This window comes from Rhinoraja longicauda, chromosome 2 (assembly GCF_053455715.1).
Source record: "Rhinoraja longicauda isolate Sanriku21f chromosome 2, sRhiLon1.1, whole genome shotgun sequence".
Taxonomy (NCBI): Eukaryota; Metazoa; Chordata; class Chondrichthyes; order Rajiformes; family Arhynchobatidae; genus Rhinoraja; species Rhinoraja longicauda.
The window spans coordinates 7,696,517-7,722,315 of record NC_135954.1 but is presented as its reverse complement, the minus strand read 5'-3'; the positions used below and the strand labels follow the sequence as shown (position 1 = coordinate 7,722,315).

The 25,799-nt window shown below is 49.4% G+C and overlaps 1 protein-coding gene across 2 annotated transcripts; it reads right to left on the bottom strand.

Moving 5' to 3' along the window:
- Positions 1-245: 245 nt before the first annotated feature.
- Positions 246-25,799, bottom strand: LOC144602000 (putative 2-ketogluconate reductase). Of its 2 annotated transcripts, none has more exons than XM_078414688.1 (6): positions 25,692-25,799; positions 23,927-24,305; positions 21,848-22,019; positions 12,570-12,748; positions 6,905-7,001; positions 246-4,198 (listed from the first exon to the last, which is right to left on the bottom strand). In XM_078414688.1, the coding sequence occupies exons 2-6, from the start codon at positions 24,300-24,302 to the stop codon at positions 4,042-4,044; spliced, it is 981 nt and encodes a 326-aa protein (XP_078270814.1). In that variant the 5' UTR covers positions 24,303-24,305; positions 25,692-25,799; the 3' UTR covers positions 246-4,041. The 2 variants fall into 2 exon arrangements, with proteins under 2 accessions (XP_078270814.1, XP_078270820.1); XM_078414694.1 differs by lacking the exon at positions 25,692-25,799 and adding an exon at positions 25,445-25,573.

Sequence of the window (25,799 nt, the reverse complement as noted above, 5' to 3'; positions counted from 1 at the left end):
CTGACATTTGTGAACGAATGGGTCGACTGGGCTTGTTGTCACTGGAATTTTGAAGGATGAGAGGAGATCTTATACAAACATATAAAATTCTTAAAGGATTGGACAGGCTGGATGCAGGGGAGGGGAGGGAGGGGGAGGAGATGGAGGGGGAGGGGGAGGAGATGGAGGGGGGAGGGGAGGGGGGGAGAGAGGGTGTTGCACCAATGCAGGAGAGGTTTGGGCCCAATGGGTCCACTTGGTCTGGTTAATGTAATAAAAATCTACAATTTAATGTTACCTATCTATTCTATAATTATTTGAAATTAAAAAGCAGGCATCACAATCCATTCACAAGTTAATTTTTATTCAATTTATTAATAACAGATTTAGTTCAACATTATTTGAGATCCCCTTCCCCCTCCATCTCCTCCCCCTCCCCTCCTTCCCCCTCAACCCCCCTTATTTGAGATTACTTGTTAATTCAGGCCTGCAATGCACTTATAGACATAGAGTTATAGTTTCCTTCACATAATATCTGCATTACAGCAATTAATTTTGCCTCTATTAATTGAAAGTGGGATTATGGACAAAACTGAAGCAATTAATTTAATCAGTGGATTCAGCCTTATCATTTCACAATAGTAGCGTCTGGTAGTGTGCGGATGCCTTTAGTTCATCGATTTAACTGATTACAAACACAATCAAATATTCAAAAGGAATCGGCGACGTTTCAGGTCAGAACCCTTCTTCAGAAACCCGAAATGTCATCTATTCTTTCTCTCCAGAGCTGCTGATCCAGAGTTATCCCAGCATTTTGTGTCCATCTTCCGTAGAGACCAGCATCTGTAGCTCCTTCCCTCACAATATCATTTGTCCATTTCCCCTCCACAGATTCTGCCTGACACACTGAGATCCTCCAGTATTTTGTGTTTTCTCAAGACTCCAGTATCAGCATTCTATTTTAGTTTAGTTTAGCTTAGAGATGCAGTGCAGAAACAAGGCCCTTCGGCCCACCGAGTCTGCACTGACCCCTGCACATTAACACAAGCCTACACACACTTGGGATAATTTACACTTATACCAAGTATACAAACCCAAGCCAATTAACCTTCAAACCTGTAGGTCTTTGGAGTGTGGGAGGAAACCAAATATCTCGGAGAAAACCAACGCGGTCACGGGGAGAACGTACAAACTCCGTACAGACATCACCCATAGTCGGGATCGAACCGAGGTCTCCGGCACAGCAAGTGCTGTTAGGCAGCAACTCTACCGCTGCGCCACCGTGCCGCCCATTCTCATTCAACACAGAAACAGGCCCTTTGACCCATCTCGTACATGCCAACCAAGATGCCCCATCTAAGCTGGTCCCATTTGCCCGCATTTAGCCCAAATCCTTAAGCCTTTCCTATCCATGTACCCCAGTCCAAGTGCAGTACCTGTCTCACCTATCTCCTCTGGTAGCTTGTTCCATACACCCACCATTTGTGTGAAAAAGGTGCCCCTTGGGTTCCTGTTAAATCTATCTCCTCTCTCAAATAGCTAATGTTGCACCATTTTCTCATTTTTTCTTCATAAACAGCTTCTTCTCCTCTGTTATCAAGCTTCTGAACAGAATTCCTTCCATCAGCATGAATGCTGTTTGATTCACCTCTTCCTCATTTACAGTTTATTGTCACGTATACCAAGGTACAGTGAAAAGTGTCTGTTGTGTGCTATCCGGTCAGTGAAAAGACTAAAGATGATTACAATCGAGCCCTCAACAGTGTACAGATAAATGATAAAGGGAATAGCATTTAGTGTAAGATAATGTCCAGAAAAGTTTAAAGATATTCCGAGGGTCTCCAATGAGGTAGATAGTAGTTCAGGACTGCTCTCTGGTTGTTGATAGGATGGTTTACTTGCCTGATAACAGCTGTGAAGAAACTGTCCCTGAATCTGGAGGTGTGCATTTTCACACTTCTATACCTTTTGCCCGATGGGAGAGGTGGAGAAAAGGGAGTGGCCAGGGTGCGACTCGTCCTTGATTATGCTGCTGGCCTTGCCGAGGCAATATGAGGTGTAACACTGGTTATAACATTGGACTTTGTCCAAGGAACTGACAATTGTCCAACAATTCTGAGAACTGTACTGGTGTCAGAGGTTACGGGGAGTAATAATAATATAATAATAATAATAAACATTTATTTTTTATAGCGCTTTTCCAAGTGCTCAAAGACGCTTTACAAAAACAGTCAAGACATAAAAACAAACTGTTCTGACGGAGAAGCGGCGAACAAATAGCGTAGGCAGGAGATTGGGGTTAGGAGGGAGAAATAGATCAGCCATGATTGAATGGTGGAATAGACTTGATGGGCCGAATGGCCTAATTCTGATCCTATCACTTATGATCTCATGAACTATATTCCACACTCTGCATCTATCCCTTTGCTCTAGTTATTGTTTGAGTGTGAACTGATTGGATCTATGTGTGCTAATATCTGATCTGTTTGGATAGCATGCAAGACAAAGCTTTTCACTGTACCTCAGTACAAGTTGCAATAAACCTAAACCTAACCTAATAGCTTCCAAGATGGCGCCTAACGCAGGGGACTATTTGTGTGTTAGCCACAGAGGCATCTCTACAATCACATATTACAATCGCTCCACACTCTTAAATCTCTACTCCTGCAGCAACATTTCCCACTTTATCATGTATCTGTACACTGTGGATGGCTTGATTGTAATCATGTATTGATTTTTCTGCTGACTGGACAGCACATTGCAAAAGGTTTGCACTGTACCTCGGTACACGTGACAATAAACTAAAATAAAAATTATAATTATCTCCGTGCAAGGAATTCTTACTTGCCTGGAAGGGAAGCTAAATACCTATATGGGAAGAGAGAAGGAATTCCCAAAACAGACCCTTCATAATATGAAATCCCATTAAGGAAAGAAGGGAAATAAACATTTATTTGGATTTTGCTGCCTTGCATCTAAACAGACCATTTCAACCATTCTACGAACATGCCATAAAAGATGGTGTTCAAAATTCTTAACATTTGCAAGAAAATATTGGTCAACAGTACATGGAAAACCCAAAAATACACAATGTGGACACAGAAAGTGTCCACATTGAAAGACTCAGCAGGCCAGGCAGCGTCCTTGGAGACTGGAGCAGAGTCAACGCTTCAAGTCCGGGGTCCTTCATCAAATTTCAAGCAATTTCAAATTTCAAGTTTGTTATTTTTAATGCAGGGAGCAACTCTGACCTGGTTACAGGTGTAAATGTGGACTGGTGTGCAGGACAGTTGTGGAAGAGCATTTTGGAGGTGGTGATAATTCAGTTAGGTTTAACACTTCTATGGAACGGGTCAAGTTAGATCCAGAGTTTAGCCAACCGTTCTGAGCAGAGGGATGAGATATGTAAAATAGACACAAAAAGCTGGAGTAACTCAGCCGAACGTGGCAATGAATTCCACAGATTCACCACCCTCTAACTAAAGAAATTCCTCCTCATCTCTTTTCTAAAGGTACGTCCTATAGTGTAACATCTGAACGACTGAATTACAAGCTGAACTACTATCTATCTGATCGGTGATCCTCGGACTATCCTTGATCGGACTTTACTGGTTTTCCCTTGCACTAAACGTTATTCCCTTATCGTGCATCTGTACACTGTAAATGGCGATTGTAATCATGTAGACACAAAATGCCGGAGTAACTCAGCCGGATGGGCAACGTCTCTGGAGAGAAGGAATGGGTGATGTTTCAGGCCGAGACCCTTCTTCAGACTGATCATGTAATGTCTTTCTGCTGACTGGATAGCACGCAACAAAAAAGCTATTCGCTGTACCTCGGTACACGTGACAGTAAACAAAACTAAACTAAATCTGTGGTGTAAGGCAATGATGTGGATCAAATGTTGGGGGTGAAGATTAAGAACAGCCGAAATATTGCAAGATTTGTGTGCTCTCTGTAGACCAAGTGGTTTCCTTCTGCACGATACATTTCTATAATATCAAAGCTGATGGTTTTATTTTGTATAAGCTTTTGATGAGGATGATCATTAACTTGATTCCATCATGATAACAGCACTTCATTGGGAACTGGAAGCCCGTGAACGGCGGCCAAAGCGTTTTCAATCATTCTATCCAGTATTTTAAGAACGGTCTGGTCAGTGGAAGTACCAATATGTGGAGTCAGAGTGACATTTGGCAGGTGCAGCAAAGGATGATCCCTTTTAATGAAGGAAAAACAAGAGAAAATTATGTTAGAGTTATTACTGACAGCACGGTGTCGGAGTGGTAGAGCTGCTGCCTTACAGCTGCCTTACAGTTGCCTTACAGCGTCGGAGATTCGGGTTCGATCCCGACTATGGGTGCAAGTCTGTACAGAGTTTGTACGTTCTCCCCGTGACCTGCATGGATTTTCTACAAGAATTTCGGTTCCCTCCCAAACTCCAAAGACGTACAGGTTTCTAGGTTAATTGGCTTGGTGTAAATGTAAAAATTGTCCCTAGTGTGTGTAGGGTAGTGCTAGTGTGTGTGGACCGCTGGTCAGTTCGGGCTCGGTGGGCCGAAGAGCTTGTTTCTGTGCTGTATCTCTAAACTAAACTAAAAGTTAGAACAGCACAGCACAGGAAAGCCCTTTCAGCCCACAATGTCTGTGCTGAACATGATGCTAAGACCAACACTTATCTGCCTGTACATGATCCATATACCTACCCCCCCCCATTCCCTGCATATCCCTGTGCTTATCCGAAAGCTTCTTAAAATGCTACTCGTATCTTCCTCCATCGCCACCCCTGCCACCACACACTGTAAAATAAAAACTTGCCCCGCACTTCTCCTTCAAATGTTTTCCCTCTCACCTTAAAGCTACGGCCTCTAGTGTCTGGTAATTCCATCCAGGAAAAACATAGACAATAGGTGCAGGAGGAGGCCATTCGGCCCTTCGAGCCAGCACCGCCATTCATTGTGATCATGGCTGATCATCCACAATCAGTAACCTGTGCCCATATCCCTTGATTCCACTAGCCCCCAGAGCTCTATCTAACTCTCTCTTAAATCCATCCAGTGATTTGGCCTCCATTGCCTTCTGTGGCAGAGAATTCCACAAATTCACATCTCTGGGTGAAAAAGTTCCTTCTCACCTCAGTTTTAAATGGCCTCCTCTTTATTTTAAGACTGTGGCCACTGGTTCTGGACTCCCCCAACATTGGGAACATTTTTCCTGTATCTACTTGTCCAGTCCTTTTATAATTTTATATGTCTCTATAAGATTCCAAAAAGGTCCCAACTGTCTACACGATCTATGCCTCTCAATTTGATACGCTTCTATCATGTCTCCCCTCAACTTCACAAGTTATAGGAGTAGAATTAGACCATTCGGTCCATCGAGTCTACTCCGCCATTCAATCATGGCTGATCTCTGCCTCCTAATCCCATTTTCTTGCCTTCTCCCCAGAACCACTGACACCCGTACGAATCAAGAATCTGTCTGTCCCTGCTTTAAATATCAATTTATTGGCCTCCACAGCCGTCTGTGGCAAAGAATTCCGCAGATTCACCACCCTCTGACTAAAGAAATTGCTCCTCATCTCCTTCCTACAGGAACATTCTTTAATTTTGAGGCTCTGGCCTCTGGTCCTAGACTCTCCCACTGGTGGAAACATCCTCTCCACATCCATTCCATCCAGGCTTTTCACTATTGACTATAGTTAGGTTGTTGACTGTCGGGTCGCTGCAGTCCTGATATCCCGGTTGCTAAACTCCTTCCCATTCCCACACTGACCTTTCTGTCCTGGAGGAACAGCATCTCATATTTCACTTGGGCAGCTTACAGCCCAGAGGTATGAATATTGATTTCTCTAACTTTAAGTAACCATGGCATTCCCTCCCTCTCCATCCCTCCCCCACCCAAGTCACACCAGCTTCAAGTTTTCACCCAACAAACAGCTAACAATGGCCTATTTCCTTTATCATCGTTGCTATTTTGCATGTCTTTCAATCATTGTTCTTCATCTCCCTACATCATCGTCTATATCTCTCGTTTCCCTTTCCCCTGACTCTCGGTCTTGAAGAAGGGACCCGACCCGAAACATCACCCATTCCGTCTCTCCAGTGATGCTACCTGTCTTGCTGAGTTACTTCAGCATTTTGTATCTATCACAGGCCTGACTCGCCCATCGTGGAACCGGGAGCCGCCAAGCCCGTCCCTGAGAACCGGAGAGGATGCTGGAGGGAGTCGGCGACGGTGGACTCAGGAACAAAGGATTGGTGAGAAGAACCGGGGGGGGGGGGGGGGGGGGCTTGAAGACCGAAGGCTGAAGGTGTCCGGGCGATGAGAGGGACGACGGTTGGCGGGACGATCCAGACAGAGGCGACAGCTGCAACGGGCCTCTATGGCCAAAAGCAGCTGGGACATGTAAAATGGCGCCAACACCTCTCGTATATGGTCTCAGTGGGCCATTTTAGTTTAGTTTCGTTTAGAGATACAACGCGGAAACAGGCCCTTTGGCCCACCTAGTCCGCACCGATCTCCGCACATTAACACTATCCTACACACAAACCAGGGACAATCTACAATTCCGCCGGGCTAATTAACCTACAAACCTGTACGTCGTTGTAGTGTGGGAGGAGACCGAAGATCTCTGAGAAAACTCACGCAGGTCACGGGGAGAACATACAAACTCCGTACAGACAGCACACGTAGCCGGGATCGAACCCGGGTCTCTGGCGCTGTAAGGCAGCAACTCTACCGCTGCACCACCATATACACCATATACAGTATACACTTTGTATTTAATGTGGGATTGTTCTGATGCATGGTAATAATTTACTGAACTATGTGCAAATAAGAATTTCACTGTAGCTCGGTACATGTGATAAAAAAGAACTATTGAACTATCAATGGCAGAGTAATGATAGAAACAATATACTACCTGGGAAGTGGTTCAGGATCAGTGACGTCTAAAGCTGCTGCACGAATTCTCCTCTTCTGCAGTATTTGTACCAGAGCATCCTGATCAACCACCGCACCTTGCAACATCAACAGAACAGTTTCTATTAGCTTTCACGTGGTGGAAGGAACTGCCGATGCTGGTTTAAACTGAAGATAGACACAAAATGCTGGAGTAACTCAGTGAGGCAGGCAGCATCTCTGGAGAGAAGCAAATGGGAAACGTCACCTCTTCCTTCTCTCCAGAGATGCTGCCTGCCGGGGCAGTTACTCCAGCATTTTGTATCTATCTTCGATTAGCTTTCACCGCATGTCCAAATCAAGAAGGAACCCCAGTTTTAAACGCGTTTAAACTTTATCAACAAAGTTCTGCCCTCATCAACCTTTTGCCCATGTCTTCAAAAAAATCAATCAAATTTGTGAGACACGACCTCCCACGTACAAAACCATACTGACTATTCCTAATCAGCCCTTGCCCATCCAAATGCCGGTATAACCTATCCCTCAGAATACTCTCCAGTAACTTACCAACTACAGATGTTAAGCTCACCAGCCTATAGTTTCTAGCATTTTCCCTGCAGCCCTCTTGAAAAGAGGTACAACATTTGCCACCGTCCAGTCTTCCGGAACCTCTCCTGTATTTAAAGACGACTCGTAAATTTCAACCAGGGCTCCCGCAATTTCCACTCTAGTTTCCCGCAATGTCCTTGGATATATCTGATCAGGCCCTGGAGATTTGTCTACCTTCAAACACGACAGTACCTTCAATACTTCTTCGATGGTAACCCAGACTGCTCTCAAGGCACTTCCAGTGACTGCCCCAAGTTCCTCCATCCTACTGTCTTTCTCCACGGTAAATACAGAGGAGAAATACTCATTTGGTACCTTGCCCATCTCATGTGGCTCCACACAGAGGAGACCGTTTTGATTCCTGAGAGGCCCCACTCTCTCTCTAGTTACCCCTTTCCCCCTTATGTATTTATAAAATCTTTTGGGATTGTCCTGTACACCGGAACATTGAGCTGCCAGTCCTGCCCCTCCCTTAACCAGGTTTCAGTCATGGCTACAACGTCCCAGTCGCTCGTACCTATCCATGCCCTGAGATCATCTGCCTTACCCGTCAGGCCCTTTGCATTAAAATACGCGCAGTTTAAACCAACCCTCCTTTCTAACTCTCCACCTTTCACCTGCCTATTCTGTCCACTAACCTTTCCCACATCATCCTCCATACCAAATTCTAGCCTCTCAGGTGCCTTTGTCCTGCACGAGATCCCATCCCCCCCCCCCCCCCCCGTCGATCTAGTTTAAACCCTCCCGTGTAGCATTAGCAATCCTTCCCGCTAGGATGTTGGTCCCCCTTCAGTTTAGGTGCAAATGCGAACTGCGGCTAGCATTTACCTTTTGCGCTACAGACACACATTAGAGGTTTGTGATCTAATGGACGCACCCGAGATTGATGTCTTCTGATGGATATTAAAAGACCTGCATTTCATATGGTATGTTATATCCATGTACAGAATGGCAGCACTTTGTTCATTGACCAAGGGCAGCACGGTTGCGCAGGGGTAGAGCTACTGCCTTGCAGCGCCAGAGGCCCTGGTTCAATCCCGACTACGGCCACTTGTCTGTACGGAGTTTGTACGTTCTCCCCATGACCTGCGTGGATTTTCTCCAAGATCTTCAGTTCCCCCACCGCACTCCAAAGACGTACAAGTTTGTAGGTTAATTGGCTTGGTGTAAAAGTAAAATTGTCCTTTATGTGTGTAGGATAGTGCTAGTCTGTGGGAATCGCTGGTCGGTGCGGACTCGGTGGGCCCGTTTCCGCGCTGTATTTCCAGACTAAACTAAAGGAACATCCTTTAATTCTGAGGCTATGGCCTCTGGTCCTAGACTCTTCCACATGTGGAAACATCCACTCTATCCAAGCCTTTCACTATTCGGTAAGTTTCAATGAAAGGTCCCCCCCCCCCCCCCATCCTTCTAAACTCAAAAGTTTATTTCTGGAGAGAAAAGAAAGTGTCAGGCAGTATCTCTGGAGAAAAAGTACAGGTGATGTTTCAGGTTGGGACCCTTCTTCATGGATGTGCTGGCATAGTGAACCTGCAACCAACACTTACAGTGCCCTTTAAAGATCAAACACAGCATGCCATAGTCTAAATTATAGAAACATAGAAAATAGGTGCAGGAGGAGGCCATTCGGTCCTTCGAGCCAGCACCGCCATTCATTGTGATCATGGCTGATCATCCACAATCAGTAACCCGTGCCTGCCTTCTCCCCATATCCCTTGATTCCATTAGCCCCTGGAGCTCTATCTAACTCTCTTTTAAATTCATCCAGTGAATTGGCCTCCACTGCCTTCTGCGGCAGAGAATTCCACAAATTCACAACTCTCTGGGTGAAAAGGTTCTCAGTTCTAAATGGCCTCCCCTTTATTCTTGGACTGTGGCCCCTGGTTCTGGACTCCCCCAACACTGGGAACATTTTTCCTGCAGTCACTTTAATGAGCTCAAAGGTCTGTGCCCTGCTGCATCTTGTTCATGATCGTTGGTGGATGATTAACAGGGACAGTTATCAAAACCATTTAGAGTCATAGAGTGATACAGTGTGGAAACAGGCCCCTCGGCCCAACTCGCCCACACCGGCCAACAATATCCCAGCTACACTAGTCCCACTTGCCTGCGCCTGGTCCACATCCCTCCTAATCTGTCCTATCCATGTACATGTCTGTTTCTTAAACAATGGGATAGTCCCAGCTTCAACTACCTTCTCTGGCAGCTTGTTCTTTACTCCCACCACCCTTTGAGTGAAAAAGTTACCCCTCGGATTCCTATTAAATCTTTTTCCCTTCACCTTGAACCTTTGTCATCTGGCCCTCCATTCCCCTACTCTGGGCAAAAGACTCTGTGCATCTACCCGATCTATTCCTCTCATGATTTTGTACACCTCTATAGGATCTCCACTCATTCTCCTGCACTCCAAGGAATAGAGACCCAGCCTACTCAACCTCTCCCCATAGTCCTGGCAACATCCTTGTACATCTTTTCTGAATCCTTTCAAGCTTAACAATGTCTTTCCTATAAAAATGGTGCGCAGAACTGAACACAATATTCTAAATGAGGGCTCACCAGCATGTATATGCGGTCTTATACAACTGCAACATGACCTCCCAACCACTATACTCAATATTCTGACTATGAAGGCCAAAGTGCCAAAACCCTTTTTGACCACCTTATCTACCTGCGACTCAACCTTCAACGAACCATGCACCTGTACTCCTAGATCCCCTTGTTCTACAACACTACACAGTGGCCTACCATTTACTATGTAGTTCCTGCCCATGTTCGATGTCCCAAAATGCAACACCTCACACTTTTCTGTATTAAATTCCATCAACCATTCCTCCACCCACCTGGCCAATCGATCCAGATCCTGCTGCAATCTTTCACAACCATCTTCACTATCTGCAAAACCACTCACTTTTATATCAACAGCAAACCTGCTAATCTTGCCCTGTGCGTTCTCATCCAAATCATTAATGTAGATGACAAACAGTAATGGGCCCAGCACCGAACCCTGAGGCACACCATTAGTCACAGGCCTCCAGTCCAAGAAGCAACCTTCCACCATCACCCTCTGCTTCCTTCCATGGAGCCAATTTCCTATCCATTCAGCTATCTCTCCTTGGATCCCATGCAATCTAATCTTCCGGAGCAGCCTAGCATGTGGAACCTTGTCGAATGCCTTACTGAAGTCCATGTACACAATATCTACAGCTCTGCCCTCATCGACCTTTTTGGTCACGTCTTCAGTAAAAAAATCACTCAGATTTGTGAGACACGACCTCCCATGTACAAAACCATGCTGACTGTCCCTAATCAGCCCTTGCCCATCCAAATGCCGGTATAACCTATCCCTCAGAATACTCTCCAGTAACTTACCAACTACAGATGTTAAGCTCACCGGTGTATAGTTACCAGCATTTACACTGCAGTCCTTCTTGAAATAACGCACATTTGCTATCCTCCAGTCTTCCGGCACCTCTCCAGGGCCATTCTAAGTTACATGTGTGACCAAAAATGTGAAAATTGTGGAATACATCTCTTCTAATTCTGAAAGTTGTTTTGTACAGTTTTGTATTTGTATAGTACAGTATTGTACAGTATAGTTTTGTACTGTATATGTGACTTATATATGTCAAAGTTTATCAAGTGAAATTTTTATGTTATGCTGACGTTTGTTTAGGGTCAGAGGTCAAATATGGCTGGTCACATGTGTGACCATGTGAAGTCACAGTTTCTTCCCATCTGTTATTAGGCAACTGAACCATCCTATCACCAACTAGAGAGCAGTCCTAACCTACCATTTACCTCATTGGAGACCCTTGGACTATCTTTCATCGGGCTTTACCTTGCATTAAACGTTATGTGCATTGTGGACGGCTTGGTTGCAATCATGATTAGTCTTTCCACTAACTGGATAGCATGCAACAACAAAAGTTTTTCACTGTACCTCAGTACACGTGACAGTAAAATAAAATAAACTATCAGAGATAGTCTCTGTATCTAATTATTCCTTCCACATTCCTTCTCTCCCAGTGAAAACTAACTTGATTTACTTCCTTTAGACTTTAGAGATACAGCGCGGAAACAAACCCTTCGGCCCACCGAGTCCGCGCTGACCAGCGACCCCTGTACACTAGCACTATGCTACACACTACGGAGGATTTACAATTTTACTGAAGCAAATTAACCAACAAACCTGTACGTCTCTGGAGTGTGGGAGGAAACCGGAGCACCTGGAGAACGTACAAACTCCGTACAGACAGCACCTGTAGTCAGGATCGAACCCGGGTCTCTGAACCTCACAGGGCCTCCCTTTTTCTCTTTTGCAATTATATTGTAAGATCCCGTATCAGAATTGTTTTTCATTCCACAGATGCTGCCTACTAATTATTTGTCTGAAGGTCCAGACCCGAAATGTCACCCATTCATGTTCTCCAGAGATGCTGCCTGACCTGCCAAGTTACTCCATCACTTCGTGTCCTTTTTTAAAACCCAGCATCTGCAGTTCCTTGTTTCTACTAATTATTTCCATCATTTTCTCATTTTATTTCAGAGCTGCAGCCTCACAGCGCCAGAGACCCGTGTCCGATCCCGACGAGTGCTGTCTGTACGGAGTTTGTACGTTCTCCCTGTGGCCATGTGGGTTTATTTCCGACCCTTGGGAGCCACAACAACGTATTGTTATTGATGAGAAATTAGAAAGTGCGCACAATTTCAAGGGTCAAAATCTGTACAAAAGGCTGACCGTTCTGAGTGGAATTTCAGAGTAGTGCAGTGACTGCGACTGTGCTGCTCTCCTAGTGCACAAGAAAATAAAGTGTGTCTGGAAAATGAATGGAAGGTGTCAGAGTCGTTGATTGGCGATGGCACCAGTACTGACAAATGCTCATCATAGGTTAACTTGCTCATTTCCTGGGATAGTTCTCATCAACCTCCTCTGGACCCTCTCCAACATCAGCACATCCTATTTCAGATATGGGGCCCAAAATTGCTCATAATATTCCAAATGCGGCCTGACCTGCACCTTATGGAGCCTCATCATTTCATGGCTGTTTTTGTATTCTACACCATCATGTCTCACCTACCTCGTGAAATATTAATCAGAGTTGCGGTGGGCTTCATTTGGCAAAGTTCTTTTGCCCCGATGAGTTTGCGGGTTTGAGGAGTGAGATTCACCACCACCATCACGAAGTCAGACTCCTGGAGAAGATCGCCAATCTTTACACAGTAGCGTGCACCAAACAACTTCTCCTCCTCCTCTGGTCTAAATACAGATAAATTCACTGGAATTTAGAAGGATGAGAGGGGATCTGATAGAAACATATACAATTCTTAAAGGATTGGACAGGCTAGATGCAGCAAAAAATTTCCCGATGTTGGGGGGGGGGTCCAGAACCAGGGGCACAGTTTAAGAATAAGGGGCAGGCCATTTAGGACAGATGTGGAAAAACCTTTTCACCCAGAGTTGTGAATTTGTGGAATTCTCTGCCACAGAAGGCAGTGGAGGCCAATTCACCGGATGTATTCAAGAGAGAGTTAGGTACAGCTCTTAGGGCTAAAAGAATCAAGGGGTATGGGGAGAAAGCAGGAACGGGGTACTGATTTTAGATGATCAGCCATGATCATATTGAATGGCGGTGCTCCTGCACCTGTTTTCTCTTTCCTAAGTGTATCAGTTACACAGAGTACCCAAACAAAGAGTGTAAAAAAGGCACAAAGTGCTGGAGTAGCACACTGTAGATGGGACATGTTGGTTGGCATGGGCAAGTTAGGCCGAACGGCCTGTTTCCACGCTGTATGACTACAAGTTCTTGGGACACATGTAAGCATTACTATTTGGTAAGTTTCAATGAGGTCCCCCTCATCCGTCTAAATTCCACGAGTACAGACCCAGTGCCGCCAAACGTTCATGGTATGTTAGGGGAGATCTACTTCACTGCTGCCCGACATAAATAAGCTGAAGAATGAGGATAATATAAATAGTGTTCTCCAGTATGTTCTGACCACAATAGACAATAGGTGCAGGAGTAGGCCATTCGAGATGTCTATGTGTATCTAAATACACTGATGAAATAATGTTAGATGGACACAATATGCTGGAGTAACTCAGTGGGACAGGCAGCATCTCTGGAGAGATGGAATCGGTGATGTTTCGGGTCGAGACCCTTCTTCAGACTGAAAGTCACAAGGAAGGGAAACGAGAGATTTAGACAGTGATGCAGAGAGATATAGAATAAATGAATGAAAGTAATGCAAAAAAGTTACGATGATAAAGGAAACAGGACATTGTTAGCTGTGAGCTAGGTGAGAATGGAAAGTTGGTGCGACTTGGGTGGGGGAGGGGTGGAGAGAGAGGGAATGCAGGGGTTACTTGAAGTTAGAGAAATCATTATTCATATCACTGGGCTGTAAGCTGCCCAAGCAAAATATGAGATGCTGTTCCTCCAATTTGTATTTAGCCTCACTCTGACAATGGAGGAGGCCTAGGACAGAAAGGTCAGTGTGGGAATGGAAAGGGGAATTAAAATGTTTGGCAACCGGGAGATCAGATAGGTCCAGGTGGACTGAGCAGAGGTGTTTTTTCATCCAAACGATCTCCCAGTGTACGTTTGATGTCGCCGATGTGTGAGAGTCCACATCTTGAACAACAGATACAGTAGATAAGGTTGGATGAGGTGATAGTGTAACGAAATATATGCAGGATTGAGATCAATGAATGGAGGAAGCACATGGTGAAGAGGTACAGACTGCAAAACTATCAGCGTTCAATGTAACAATACAAAATAGCAGGTGCCACCCCCCTATGTGTTTTTGATCTCTCTCTCCCTCATGGTAGAAGCATGAGGTTATATGATTTTTATTACCAAGAACAACAGGTGATTATGTGTCAAGCTAGCCATTCTCCTTGGTACCATAATGGCGTGAGTTATGTGTCCTATCAGAGACCGAGGCAGTCTGGGATGTCTCTGGGAAGCAAAGCTGATCTCAGTGACCTCGCAGGTGACCTCACGATCCACTGGTCCCTTGGAATTAGCCCGAGCATTGTTCCAAAACATCTACTTGTTTTCCTAAACAGGGTTCGAGGTTCAATGCTGCTAATTTAGCTGACAACTACATTTTAGTCAAGTCAAGTCAATTTTATTTGTATAGCACATTTAAAAACAACCCACGTTGACCAAAGTGCTGTACATCTGATTAGGTACTAAGGGAAAAAAATGAAACATACAGTAGCACGCAAACAGTTCACAGCACCTCCTCAATGAGCCTCAAACGCTAGGGAGTAGAAATAGGTTTTGAGCCTGGACTTAAAGGAGTCGATGGAGGGGGTAGTTCTGATGGGCAGAGGGATGCTGTTCCACAGTCTAGGAGCTGCAACCGCAAAAGCTCGGTCACCCCTGAGCTTAAGCCTAGACCGCGGGATAGTGAGTAGCCCCAAGTCGGCCGACCTGAGGGACCTGGAGTTAGAGAGGGGGGTTAGAAGATTTTTGATGTGGGGGGGGGGGGGGGGGGGGAATGTCCATTTAGGGCTTTATACGTGAATAGGAGGAGCTTGAAGTTGATTCTGTACCGTACAGGGAGCCAGTGGAGAGAGGCCAGAATCGGGGTGATGTGGTCCCTTTTACGGGTACCCGTCAGGAGTCTCGCTGCGGCGTTTTGGACCAGTTGCAGGCGGGACAGGGAAGATTGGCTGATCCCAGTGTATAGGGAGTTGCAGTAGTCTAGGCGGGAGGAAATGAAATCGTGAATGATTTTTTCTGTGTCGTCGAATTGGAGGAAAGGTTTGATTTTAGCTATGGTTCGAAGTTGGAAGAAGCTGGCTTTTACCACAGCGTTGACTTGCTTATCAAATTTTAATGCAGAGTCAAATATCATGCCGAGGTTTTTGACATGCGGTTTGACTAGGCAGGATAGACTTCCAAGACTGCCTGTTATCGATTTGATGGAGTCGGGGGGGCCGAATAGGATGACCTCAGACTTGCTCTCATTTAATTGGAGGAAGTTCTGTGCCATCCAACATTTTATGTCCTCAAGGCAGTGTAAGAGGCTGTTTAAATTTGACTGGTTGTTGGGTTTCAGGGGGAGGTAAAGCTGAGTGTCATCGGCATAGCAGTGGAAAGAAATGTCGTGCCTTTGAATGATTTGGCCAAGGGGGAGCATGTATAGAGAGAAGAGAATGGGGCCTAGGATGGAGCCTTGTGGAACTCCGCAGGAGAGGCTAGCTGGAGCAGAGGAATAACTGCCTATGTTGATGGCGAAACTCCTGTCTTTGAGGTACGAAGCGAATCAGCTCAGGGCAGTGCCATCAATGCCAACCGCGTACCGGAGACGGTCAATAAGGATGGTGTGGTCCACTGTATCGAACGCTGCGCTGAGGTCGAGAAGGAGCAGGATTGCACAGTCGCCGGTGTCGATGGCGAGAAGCAGGTCGTTGTGTACCTTCAACAAGGCAGACTCTGTGCTGTGGTGGGCTCTGAAACCTGACTGGAAACTTTCCAGGATGGTGTATTGGTGCAGGTAGAGCACTAATTGGTTTAGAATTGCCTTTTCAAGGACTTTTGACAGGAATGGCAGTTTGGAAATGGGTCTGTAGTTGCTAGGCAAGGTGGGGTCTAGGTTAGGTTTTTTCAGTAGGGGCTGGACCACCGCGTGCTTGAAACTGGTTGGAACAGTGCCAGTGGCCAGAGAACTGTTGATAATAGAGAGGATGCTGGGACCGGCTATTGCAATGACATCCTTCAGAAGGGCAGTGGGGGCAGGATCAAGGGGGCAGGTTGCAGGTTTCATAGCGAAGACAAGCTTTGCTAGGGAGGATAGAGTGACGGGTTGGAAGCAGTCCAATTTAGATGAACAGACTAGTGAGACAGCTAGGTCACGGGTGGGAGGGGAAATGTTCATTCTAATGTTCTCAACTTTGTTGGTGAAAAATTTAGCGAATTCTTCGCACTTAGCAGGGGACCCAACTAAGCTGGTACTGGGGGCGGGACATATGACAGAGGTAATTGTTCTAAGACACATAGTCTGTTTAACCTTTACGATACGGTAGCGCAGCGGTAGAGTTGCTGCTTTACAGCGAATGCAGCGCCGGAGACTCAGGTTCGATCCTGACTACGGGTGCTGCACTGTAAGGAGTTTGTACGTTCTCCCCGTGACCTGCGTGGGTTTTCTCCGAGATCTTCGGTTTCCTCCCACACTCCAAAGACGTACAGGTATGTAGGTTAATTGGCTGGGTAAATGTAAAAATTGTCCCTAGTGGGTGTAGGATAGTGTTAGTGTACGGGGATCGCTGGGCGGCACGGACTTGGTGGGCCGAAAAGGCCTGTTTCCGGCTGTATATATATGATATTGTGGCGGATCAGACCACTCCTTGGGTCAGCCCCCTCGTTACGTGACGGACAGGCGAAAGAGGTTAAAAGCCAGACCAAGGGAAGGCGTTCCTCATCCCTAGGAGAACTACGCTGTGGGCAGGAGCTCACAGCCTAATAAAAGAATCTTACTAAACACTGCCTGGCGTCTTGCCTTTTCTCTGGCCTCCGCCAGGCCACTACATTGGTGACCTCGACGGACATCACACATAGTGATGTCAAACGATAATGTGCAACCCGGTCCTGCCGACCTCGTGCAACCCGGTCCTGCCGCCCTCGGTCCTGCCGACCTCGAGGCCGTCTCCCTCAAACTCCCGACACTGTGGACCGAAGAGCCTGAGGTCTGGTTTCAGCAGACAGAGGCACAGTTTGCTGTGCGAGGGGTAACCGTCGACTTGACGAAGTACTTTTATGTCGTCGGCGCCCTGGACCAGGCGACAGCAAGGCGAGTAAAGCCTTACCTTAATGACCCCCCCGCGGATGACAAATATAAGGGCCTTAAAGAACTCCTTATCAGGAGGTTCGGCCTCAGCGACGCCGAGAGGGCAACTCGCGTTATGAGCCAGGGGGGGCTCGGGGACCGACGGCCGTCGGCCCTTCTGGAGGACATGCTCGCCCTTATGGGCAACCACCCGCCCTGTTTCTTATTCAAGCAGGCCTACCTGCGGCAGCTCCCGGTCGACCTCCGTTCTCAGCTCGCTGAGGACCCCTTCACCGACACGCAGCGGCTGGGCGAGCGCGCTGATCAAATCTGGATGTCCCGTCGGGAGGACCTGGAAGCCCTAGCCGTCTTTTCCGCGGCGTCGGAAGGCCAACAGCAAGCTGGGGCCGCCGTCGACCCCGTTTCAGGGCGACCCCCGCGGCGAAATCCGGCCGCCATCGGGCACCCCGGTGCCGGCACGCCCTTCTCGCACGGCCCGCCGACAATTCAGCCAGACGCCACCAGAGGTCGCTGGTGGTCGGCCCAAGCAGCACCACCTCCAATACCGCTGGAGACCACCGGAGGTCGCTGGTGGGCATCCCAGTCTGCACCACCACCGGACACCAGCAAAGGCGGCTGGTGCTATTATCACCGTCGTTGGGGACCGAACGCCAAGCAATGTCGCCTACCCTGTGCCTTTCCGGGAAACGCGAGGGCCGGCCGTCAGTGATCCCTTCGGCGGCCGGCCAGATCCATCGTGTGTTCGCCCGGGATCGCCGCACCGGGGGTCGGTTCCTCGTCGACACTGGAGCAGAGGTGAGCGTCCTACCTCCTTCCACCGCCGATATCCATACGGGCAAACGCGGCCCCCTCCTCACTGCGGCGAACGGTAGCCCCATCAACACTTACGGGGTCTGCCAGCTCGCCCTTAACTTCGGCGACAGCTGGTTCACGTGGCGGTTCATCATTGCCGATGTTTCCCAGCCGCTGCTGGGCGCCGACTTCCTGCGGGCGCATTCCATGCTCGTGGATGTCAGGCGGCAGCGCCTGGTGCACTCCAGCACGCTGAGGCTGGTCTCCCCCAACGTCGGACACCTGTCGTCCGTGGATGCGACGTACGCGCGCATCCTGGCGGACTTCCCGGACATTGTGGAAACCCACTTCTCCTCCTCCGCTCCCAAGCACGGGGTGCAACATCACATCCCCACCACCGGGCCACCCGTGCACGCCCGAGCGCGGCTTCTCGCTCCAGACAAGCTCCGTCTAGCTCGAGAGGAGTTTCGTCAGATGGAGTCAATGGGCATCGTGCGCCCTTCCGATAGCCCGTGGGCGTCACCACTCCACTTGGTCCCCAAGGCGGACGGGGGTTGGCGACCGTGCGGGGACTATCGGCGCTTAAATGACGCGACCGTTCCCGACAGGTACCCGGTTCCGCACATCCAGGACTTTAATGCCCACCTGGCCGGAGCATCCGTGTTCTCCAAGGTGGACCTTGTGCGTGGATATAATCAAATCCCGGTCCACCCCGATGACATCCCCAAGACTGCCATCATCACCCCGTTCGGCCTATTCGAGTTCCTACGGATGCCGTTCGGGTTGAAGAACGCCGCACAGGCCTTCCAACGGCTTATGGACTGTGTGTGCCGTGGCCTGGAATTCGTCTTTGTGTACTTGGACGACGTACTCGTGGCCAGCCGCTCGAAGCAGGAGCACTGCACCCACCTCCGCCAGCTGTATAAACGCCTCAGCGAGTACGGGTTGTCAATCAATACTTCCAAGTGCCGTTTTGGGGTGACGGCCATCGATTTCCTCGGCCATCGGGTGACCCCACAAGGGGTGGTACCTCTTCCGGACAGGGTCGAAGCTGTCCGCCGTTTCCCCCGACCGACCACTGTCAAGGGCCTGCAGGAATTCGCTGGGATGGTCTCGTTCTATCACCGCTTCCTGCCGTCGGTGGCCAGAACTATGCGCCCACTCTTCCACCTCATGGCTGGTCGCCGCAAGGAGGTCGAGTGGGACGACGAAGCAGGAGCGGCCTTTGAGCAGGCTAAGGAGGCCCTAGCCAGGGCCACGATGCTCGTCCATCCTAAGGAGGATGCCCCAACCGCCCTGACCGTGGACGCTTCTGAGGTGGCGGTCGGTGCGGTGCTAGAGCAGCACATCGACGGGTGTTGGCGGCCACTCGCCTTCTTTAGCAGGCACCTCAGCAGGGCCCAACGGCATTACAGCGCGTTCGACCGGGAGCTCCTCGCCCTCTACCTCGCGGTACGCCACTTTCGGTACTTCCTAGAGGGGAGACCCTTCACCGCGTTCACAGACCACAAGCCACTCACCTTTGCGTTCGCCAAGGTTTCGGATCCGTGGTCTGCGCGGCAACAGAGACAATTGGCTTATGTGTCGGAATACACCACCTCAATTCGGTTCGTGGAGGGAAAAAACAACAGGGCGGCCGACGCCCTGTCTAGACCCGCGATCCACGCCGTCCTACAAATGGCCGGGGGGATCGACTATTCCGCCCTAGCAGCCGCACAGCTGGGGGACGAGGAGATGGCCGCCTATCGTACAGCCGTGTCCGGCCTGCAGCTGGAGGACATTGTCTGTGGCCCCGGGGATACAACACTGTTGTGCGACACCTCCACTGGCCTGCCGCGGCCCATCGTCCCTGTCGTCTGGCGTCGCAGGGTATTCGAGGTGCTCCACGGGCTGTCTCACCCCTCCATTCGGGCGACGGTGGTCCTTGTATCCTCCCGTTTCATGTGGCACGGGCTGCGTAAGCAGGTCGCACACTGGGCACGCACCTGCATCCCGTGCCAAACTTCAAAAATGCAGCGACACGTGCGTGCGCCTCTGCAAGAGTTTCGTGTCCCTCGGCAGCGCTTCGACCACATTCATGTGGACATCGTAGGGCCGCTGCCGCCGTCCCGGGGCATGACCCACCTCTTCACTGTGGTAGATCGCTTCACGCGGTGGCCGGAGGCAATTCCGCTGGCAGACACCTCGACGGCCACCTGCGCGCGGGCCTTGGCGGCGCACTGGATCGCCCGGTTCGGGGTGCCACTGGACATTACATCCGACCGGGGGCCACAGTTCACTTCGGAACTGTGGTCGGCCATGGCAAGACTCTTGGGTGTCAGCCTACACCACACTACGGCGTACCATCCACAGTCGAACGGGTTGGTGGAACGCTTTCACCGCCAGCTGAAAGCTGCCCTGAAGACTCGGCTCACGGGCCCAGACTGGGTGGACGCCCTGCCGTGGGTTTTGCTGGGGATCCGCACCGCACCCAAGGAGGACTTGGCCTCCTCCTCCGCCGAGTTGGTGTACGGGGCCCCCTTGACGGTTCCCGGGGAGTTCATCCCACCAGCGCAGGGTCGAGTGGAGCAGCCTTCTGACGCCCTGCAACGTCTTCGGCAGACGGTGGGCAGGCTGGCACCTGTGCCCACGTCACGTCATGGGACATTCCAGCCACACGTCCCTGCCGCTCTGGAGGACTGCCAGTTTGTGTTCCTGCGCAGGGACGCACACCGATCACTTCTCCAGCGGCCGTACGAGGGCCCCTTCCGGGTCCTGCAACACGGCTCGGCCACATTCGTTCTGGACATGGGGGGTCGCAGAGAGACTGTTTCGGTCGCACGGCTGAAGCGGTTGATCGGCCGGTGCCGGTTGCGCAGCCCCGCCCGCGCGGTCGCCCCCCGTCCAAGCTACCCCCTCCAGTGTCTGCTACGACCCCTCCACCTGTCGGTCAGTCGCCAGTCCCTGCGCCGGTCATGGTGCGCACCCGGGCTGGTCGCCTCGTGCGCCCTCCTGTCCGTTTTGTACCTCCGGTTCTTGGGGGGGGTCCTGTGGCGGATCAGACCACTCCTTGGGTCAGCCCCCTCGTTACGTGACGGACAGGCGAAAGGGGTTAAAAGCCAGACCAAGGGAAGGCGTTCCTCATCCCTAGGAGAACTACGCTGTGGGCAGGAGCTCACAGCCTAATAAAAGAATCTTACTAAACACTGCCTGGCGTCTTGCCTTTTCTCTGGCCTCCGCCAGGCCACTACAATATGATATATATGATATGATACGATAGAACTTTATTTATCCCAGGAGGGAAATTGATCTGCCAACAGTCATAAAATGCAAAATACATGAAACATGAAATTAAAGTGACGAGTGGAAAGGATTGGGGATGTGCAAAGATTAGGGGGGGGGGGGGGGGGGGATGTCAGTCTCAGTCTACCCCACCACAGAAGGGGGAGGAGTTGCACAGTTTGATAGCCACAGGGATGAAGGATCTCCTGTGGCGTTCTGTGCTGCATCTTGGTGGAACCAGTCTGTTGCTGAAGGTGCTCCTTAGGTTGACCAGTGTGTCATGGAGGGGGTGAGATGCATTGTCCAGGATGCTCCGCAGTTTGAGGAGCATCCTCCCCTCCAAGACCACCTCCCATGAATCCAACTCCATCCCCAGGACGGAGCCAGCCTTCCTGATGGGTTACATTACAGCAAGTGAACCTCTGCCCAACCTGAAAGGACTGTTGGGGTCCCTGGATAGAGTCGAGGGAGGGGGTTTAGGGACAATACCACTCAGTAATCCTACCTCCTATTCCTGTTGTGGTACAGGATTTTCATATCGAATCCTCTGGCTCTCTGAGCAACTTTGTAACCGATCCTCCCCATTCCAATGATGCCAAGAGTCGCTCCGGTCACTTCCACTCCATTCCAGTTCATGGGAAAGACTGTAATATTTGGTAACGTTGCAATCTTGTGACCTAACAGTTTTAAAAAAACATCACGGTGAAGGGGGAAAGATTTAATAGGAATCTGAGGGGTAACCTTTTCACACAAAGGGTGGTGGGTGTATGGAACAAGCAGCCAGAGGAGGTAGTTGAGGCAGGGACTATCCCAACATTTAAGAAGCAATTAGACAGGTACATGGATAGGACAGATTTGGAGGGATAATGGACCAAACGCTGGTAGGTGGGACTAGTGCAGTTGGGACATGTGTGGGCAAGTTAGGCCAAATGGCCTGTTTCCACACTCAATGACTCTATGGGGAAAGTTGAATCCTGTCGTAGAGCATCTGGTGAATTCAAAGGACAAAAGTCTTGATTTTGTTCTCTTCGAAATTTCGAAAGTGGGATAATGAATACTGTGTCCAGTTTTGGGCTCCATGTTCAAAGAGTCATAGAGCGTGGAGGCTGGCCCTTCAGCCCAACTTGCCCACACCAACCAATGTGTCCCATCTACACCAGTCCCACTTGCCTGCTGTGTGTGTGTGTGTGTGTGTGTGTGTGTGTGTGTGTGTGTGTGTGTGTGTGTGTGTGATAGTGTTAATGTGCGGGGATCACTGGTTGGTGCGGACTTGGTAGGCCGAAAGGCCTGTTTCCGCGCTGTATCTCTAAACTCTAAACCTATTTTGGGAATGTACAACTTTCTAAACTTTATTTATCAAGGAGAACTCAATGGGTGGTATAACATAGAAGTCTCGTTTAGTGTAAAGATACAGCGCGGAAACAGGTTCTTCGGTTATTATTTAGGGTTATTATTGTCAGTGAGGTACAGTGAAAAGCTTTGTTCTTCATCTTTTCCAAACACAACAGATATACCATACACAAATACAATCTATTTCTAAAGCAAACTCAATGCTAGCATTTATTTCAAGAGGGCTTGTATACAAAAGCAGGAATATAATCCTAAGGCTCTATAAAGCGCTGGTAAGGCCACATTTGGAATATTGTGAGGAATTCTGGGCACCCGATCTGAGGAAGGATGTGCTGGATCTGGAGAGGAGGTTTACAAGAATGATCCCAGGAATGAGTAGGTTAACCTATGATGAGCGTTTGTCGGCACTGGGCCTTTACTCGTTGGTGTTCAGAAGAATGAAGAGGGACCTCATTGAAACTTACAGAATAATGAAAGGCTTGGATATAGTGGATGTGGAGAAGGCTGTGGAGGCCAAGTCAGTGGATATTTTTAAGGTAGAGATAGATAGATTCTTGATTAGTACAGGCGTCATCGGTTATGGGGAGAAGGCAGGAGAATGGGGTTAGGAGGGAGAGATAGATCAGCCATGATTGAATGGCAGAGTAGACTTGATGGGCCGGATGGCCTAATTCAACTCCGATCACTTATGATCCTTATGGCTTTATTTCATAAGTTCTAGGTCCATCAAGTTTACTCTGCCATTCAATCATGACTGATCTATCTTTCCCTCTCAACCCCATTCTCCTGATGTGTCTCTAAACTAAACGAAACATCTATGTTATATCTTCCCTTGAGTTCTCCTTGATACAATACCAGAAAGTTAGACATTCCCAAAATAGGTTTAGTGTAGACTTTAGAGGTACAGCGCGGACACAGGCCCTTCGGCCCACAGAGTCCACGCTGACCAGTGATCCCCACACACTTACACTATCCTACACACACTAGGGACAGTTTACATTAAAACTAAGCCAAATAACGTACAAACCTATAAACCTGGGGGGGAAACCAGAGCACCCGGAGAAAACCCAGGCAAGTCACGGGATGAACGTACAAACTCCGTACAGACAGCTCCCATAGTCGGGATCGAACCCGGGTAACTGGCGCTGTGAGACAGCAACTCCACCGCTGCGCCATCGTGCCGCCCACCAGGTTATTGCACATTCGCCAGAAACACAGTGGATCGCCAACCTACCTTCCAATACATTCCTGGCGGATGCCAACAGCAGAGCCATGCCCATGTCCGCAGTGGCAGCATCCACCACAAAAGGAGTGTTAGCCACCTTCACCCCAAAACTGAAGATCAAAGGCAGGTCTAAATGGTCCACACCAACGCCAAAGTTCACGATAACCTTCAGGGCAGGTAGCGACCGGAGAAGCTTCTCATCTACGATGGGCCACAATTCCCACACGAAAATAACCTTGACTTTATTTTCAAGCTGTTCCTTGTTCTTCAGGAATTCTTCCATGGTGGTGACGTTGAAATGCTCCCTGATGGTGTCTGCACATCGTTGTGGAACGCCCTGCGTCTCGCTGAGTGCGGGGACCAAAAGATAAGCCCGATCACTCATCCTCTGGTCGGGGCAGGGAAAAGAAAGGGGAGCAGTTTACAGTTTAGTTTATTGTCACGTTTACTGAGGTATAGCGACCAGCTTCTCGTCTATCAAATTAGCTCCCAAGCTGCCACTTACACAGATCGACTGAAACGATAAGCTAATTGAAGTGCGCGGTAATGTGAACGTACGCGTGCGCGGGAATGTGCATTAAGAAACAGGTACATGGACAGCGCAGGTTTAGAACGATATGGGCCAAAGAGGCAGGCAGGTGGGACTAGTGTATGTGGGGGGGGGACTAGTGTATGTGGGGGACTAGTGTATGTGGGGGGGGACTAGTGTATGTGGGGGACTAGTGTATGTGGGGGACTAGTGTATGTGGGGGGGGACTAGTGTATGTGGGGGGGACTAGTGTATGTGGGGGGGACTAGTGTATGTGGGGGGGGACTAGTGTATGTGGGGGGGACTAGTGTATGTGGGGGGGGACTAGTGTATGTGGGGGGGGACTAGTGTATGTGGGGGGGGACTAGTGTATGTGGGGGGGGACTAGTGTATGTGGGGGGGGACTAGTGTATGTGGGGGGGGGACTAGTGTATGTGGGGGGGGACTAGTGTATGTGGGGGGGGACTAGTGTATGTGGGGGGGGACTAGTGTATGTGGGGGGGGACTAGTGTATGTGGGGGGGGACTAGTGTATGTGGGGGGGGACTAGTGTATGTGGGGGACTAGTGTATGTGGGGGGGGGACTAGTGTATGTGGGGGGGGACTAGTGTATGTGGGGGGGGACTAGTGTATGTGGGGGACTAGTGTATGTGGGGGGGGACTAGTGTATGTGGGGGGGGGACTAGTGTATGTGGGGGGGGACTAGTGTATGTGGGGGGGGACTAGTGTATGTGGGGGGGGACTAGTGTATGTGGGGGACTAGTGTATGTGGGGGGGGACTAGTGTATGTGGGGGGGGACTAGTGTGGATGGGACGTGTTGATCGGTGTGGGCTGAAGGGCCTGTTTCCACGCTGTAAGACTCTATGACTATTTCTAAGCTCACACACAGTGGGCGCTGCTGAAATACCGTCCCATATTTGGTTGTGAGCGTTACTCACACATGCAGTAATGAATGCCCGGTCGCAAACAGACACCGACCCCAGCCCTCTCAGTCTCACTCTGCACGGTAGCTGGTCGCAGCCACTTCAGGGGACTGTCTCTGGTCCAACTTATCTATGCAGAGGGAAAACTTGCAGTTTGGGCGACGAGCCTCCAGCGTGAACGTTGCTGTCGACGCTCGAGGCAATGGATCTCAGCCCCTCCCTCTTCCCTCCCCCCTCCCTCTTCCCTCCCTCTTCCCTCCCTCTTCCCTCCCCCCTCCCTCTTCCCCTCCCTCCCTCTTCCCCTCCCCTTCCCCCTTCACACCAAAGGAGCAAACGACCCTCTCCGTCGAAGTGTAGTGCGCAACGTAGCGGCACGGCCGCCATTTTAGTAAGCAAACCCCGCCGACCGTTGCGCCTCGCGACGAGCCTC

Excerpts from the sequence above, each read along its gene's own strand:
- LOC144602000 (XM_078414688.1), bottom strand. The coding sequence starts at position 24,302 with ATGAGTGATCGGGCTTATCTTTTGGTCCCCGCACTCAGCGAGACGCAG. Across the intron at positions 22,020-23,926 it reads CGCCAGGAATGTATTGGAAG|GTCACAAGATTGCAACGTTA; the intron begins GTAGGTTGGCGA and ends TAAAACTGTTAG. Across the intron at positions 12,749-21,847 it reads TACCACAACAGGAATAGGAG|ACCAGAGGAGGAGGAGAAGT; the intron begins GTAGGATTACTG and ends ATCTGTATTTAG.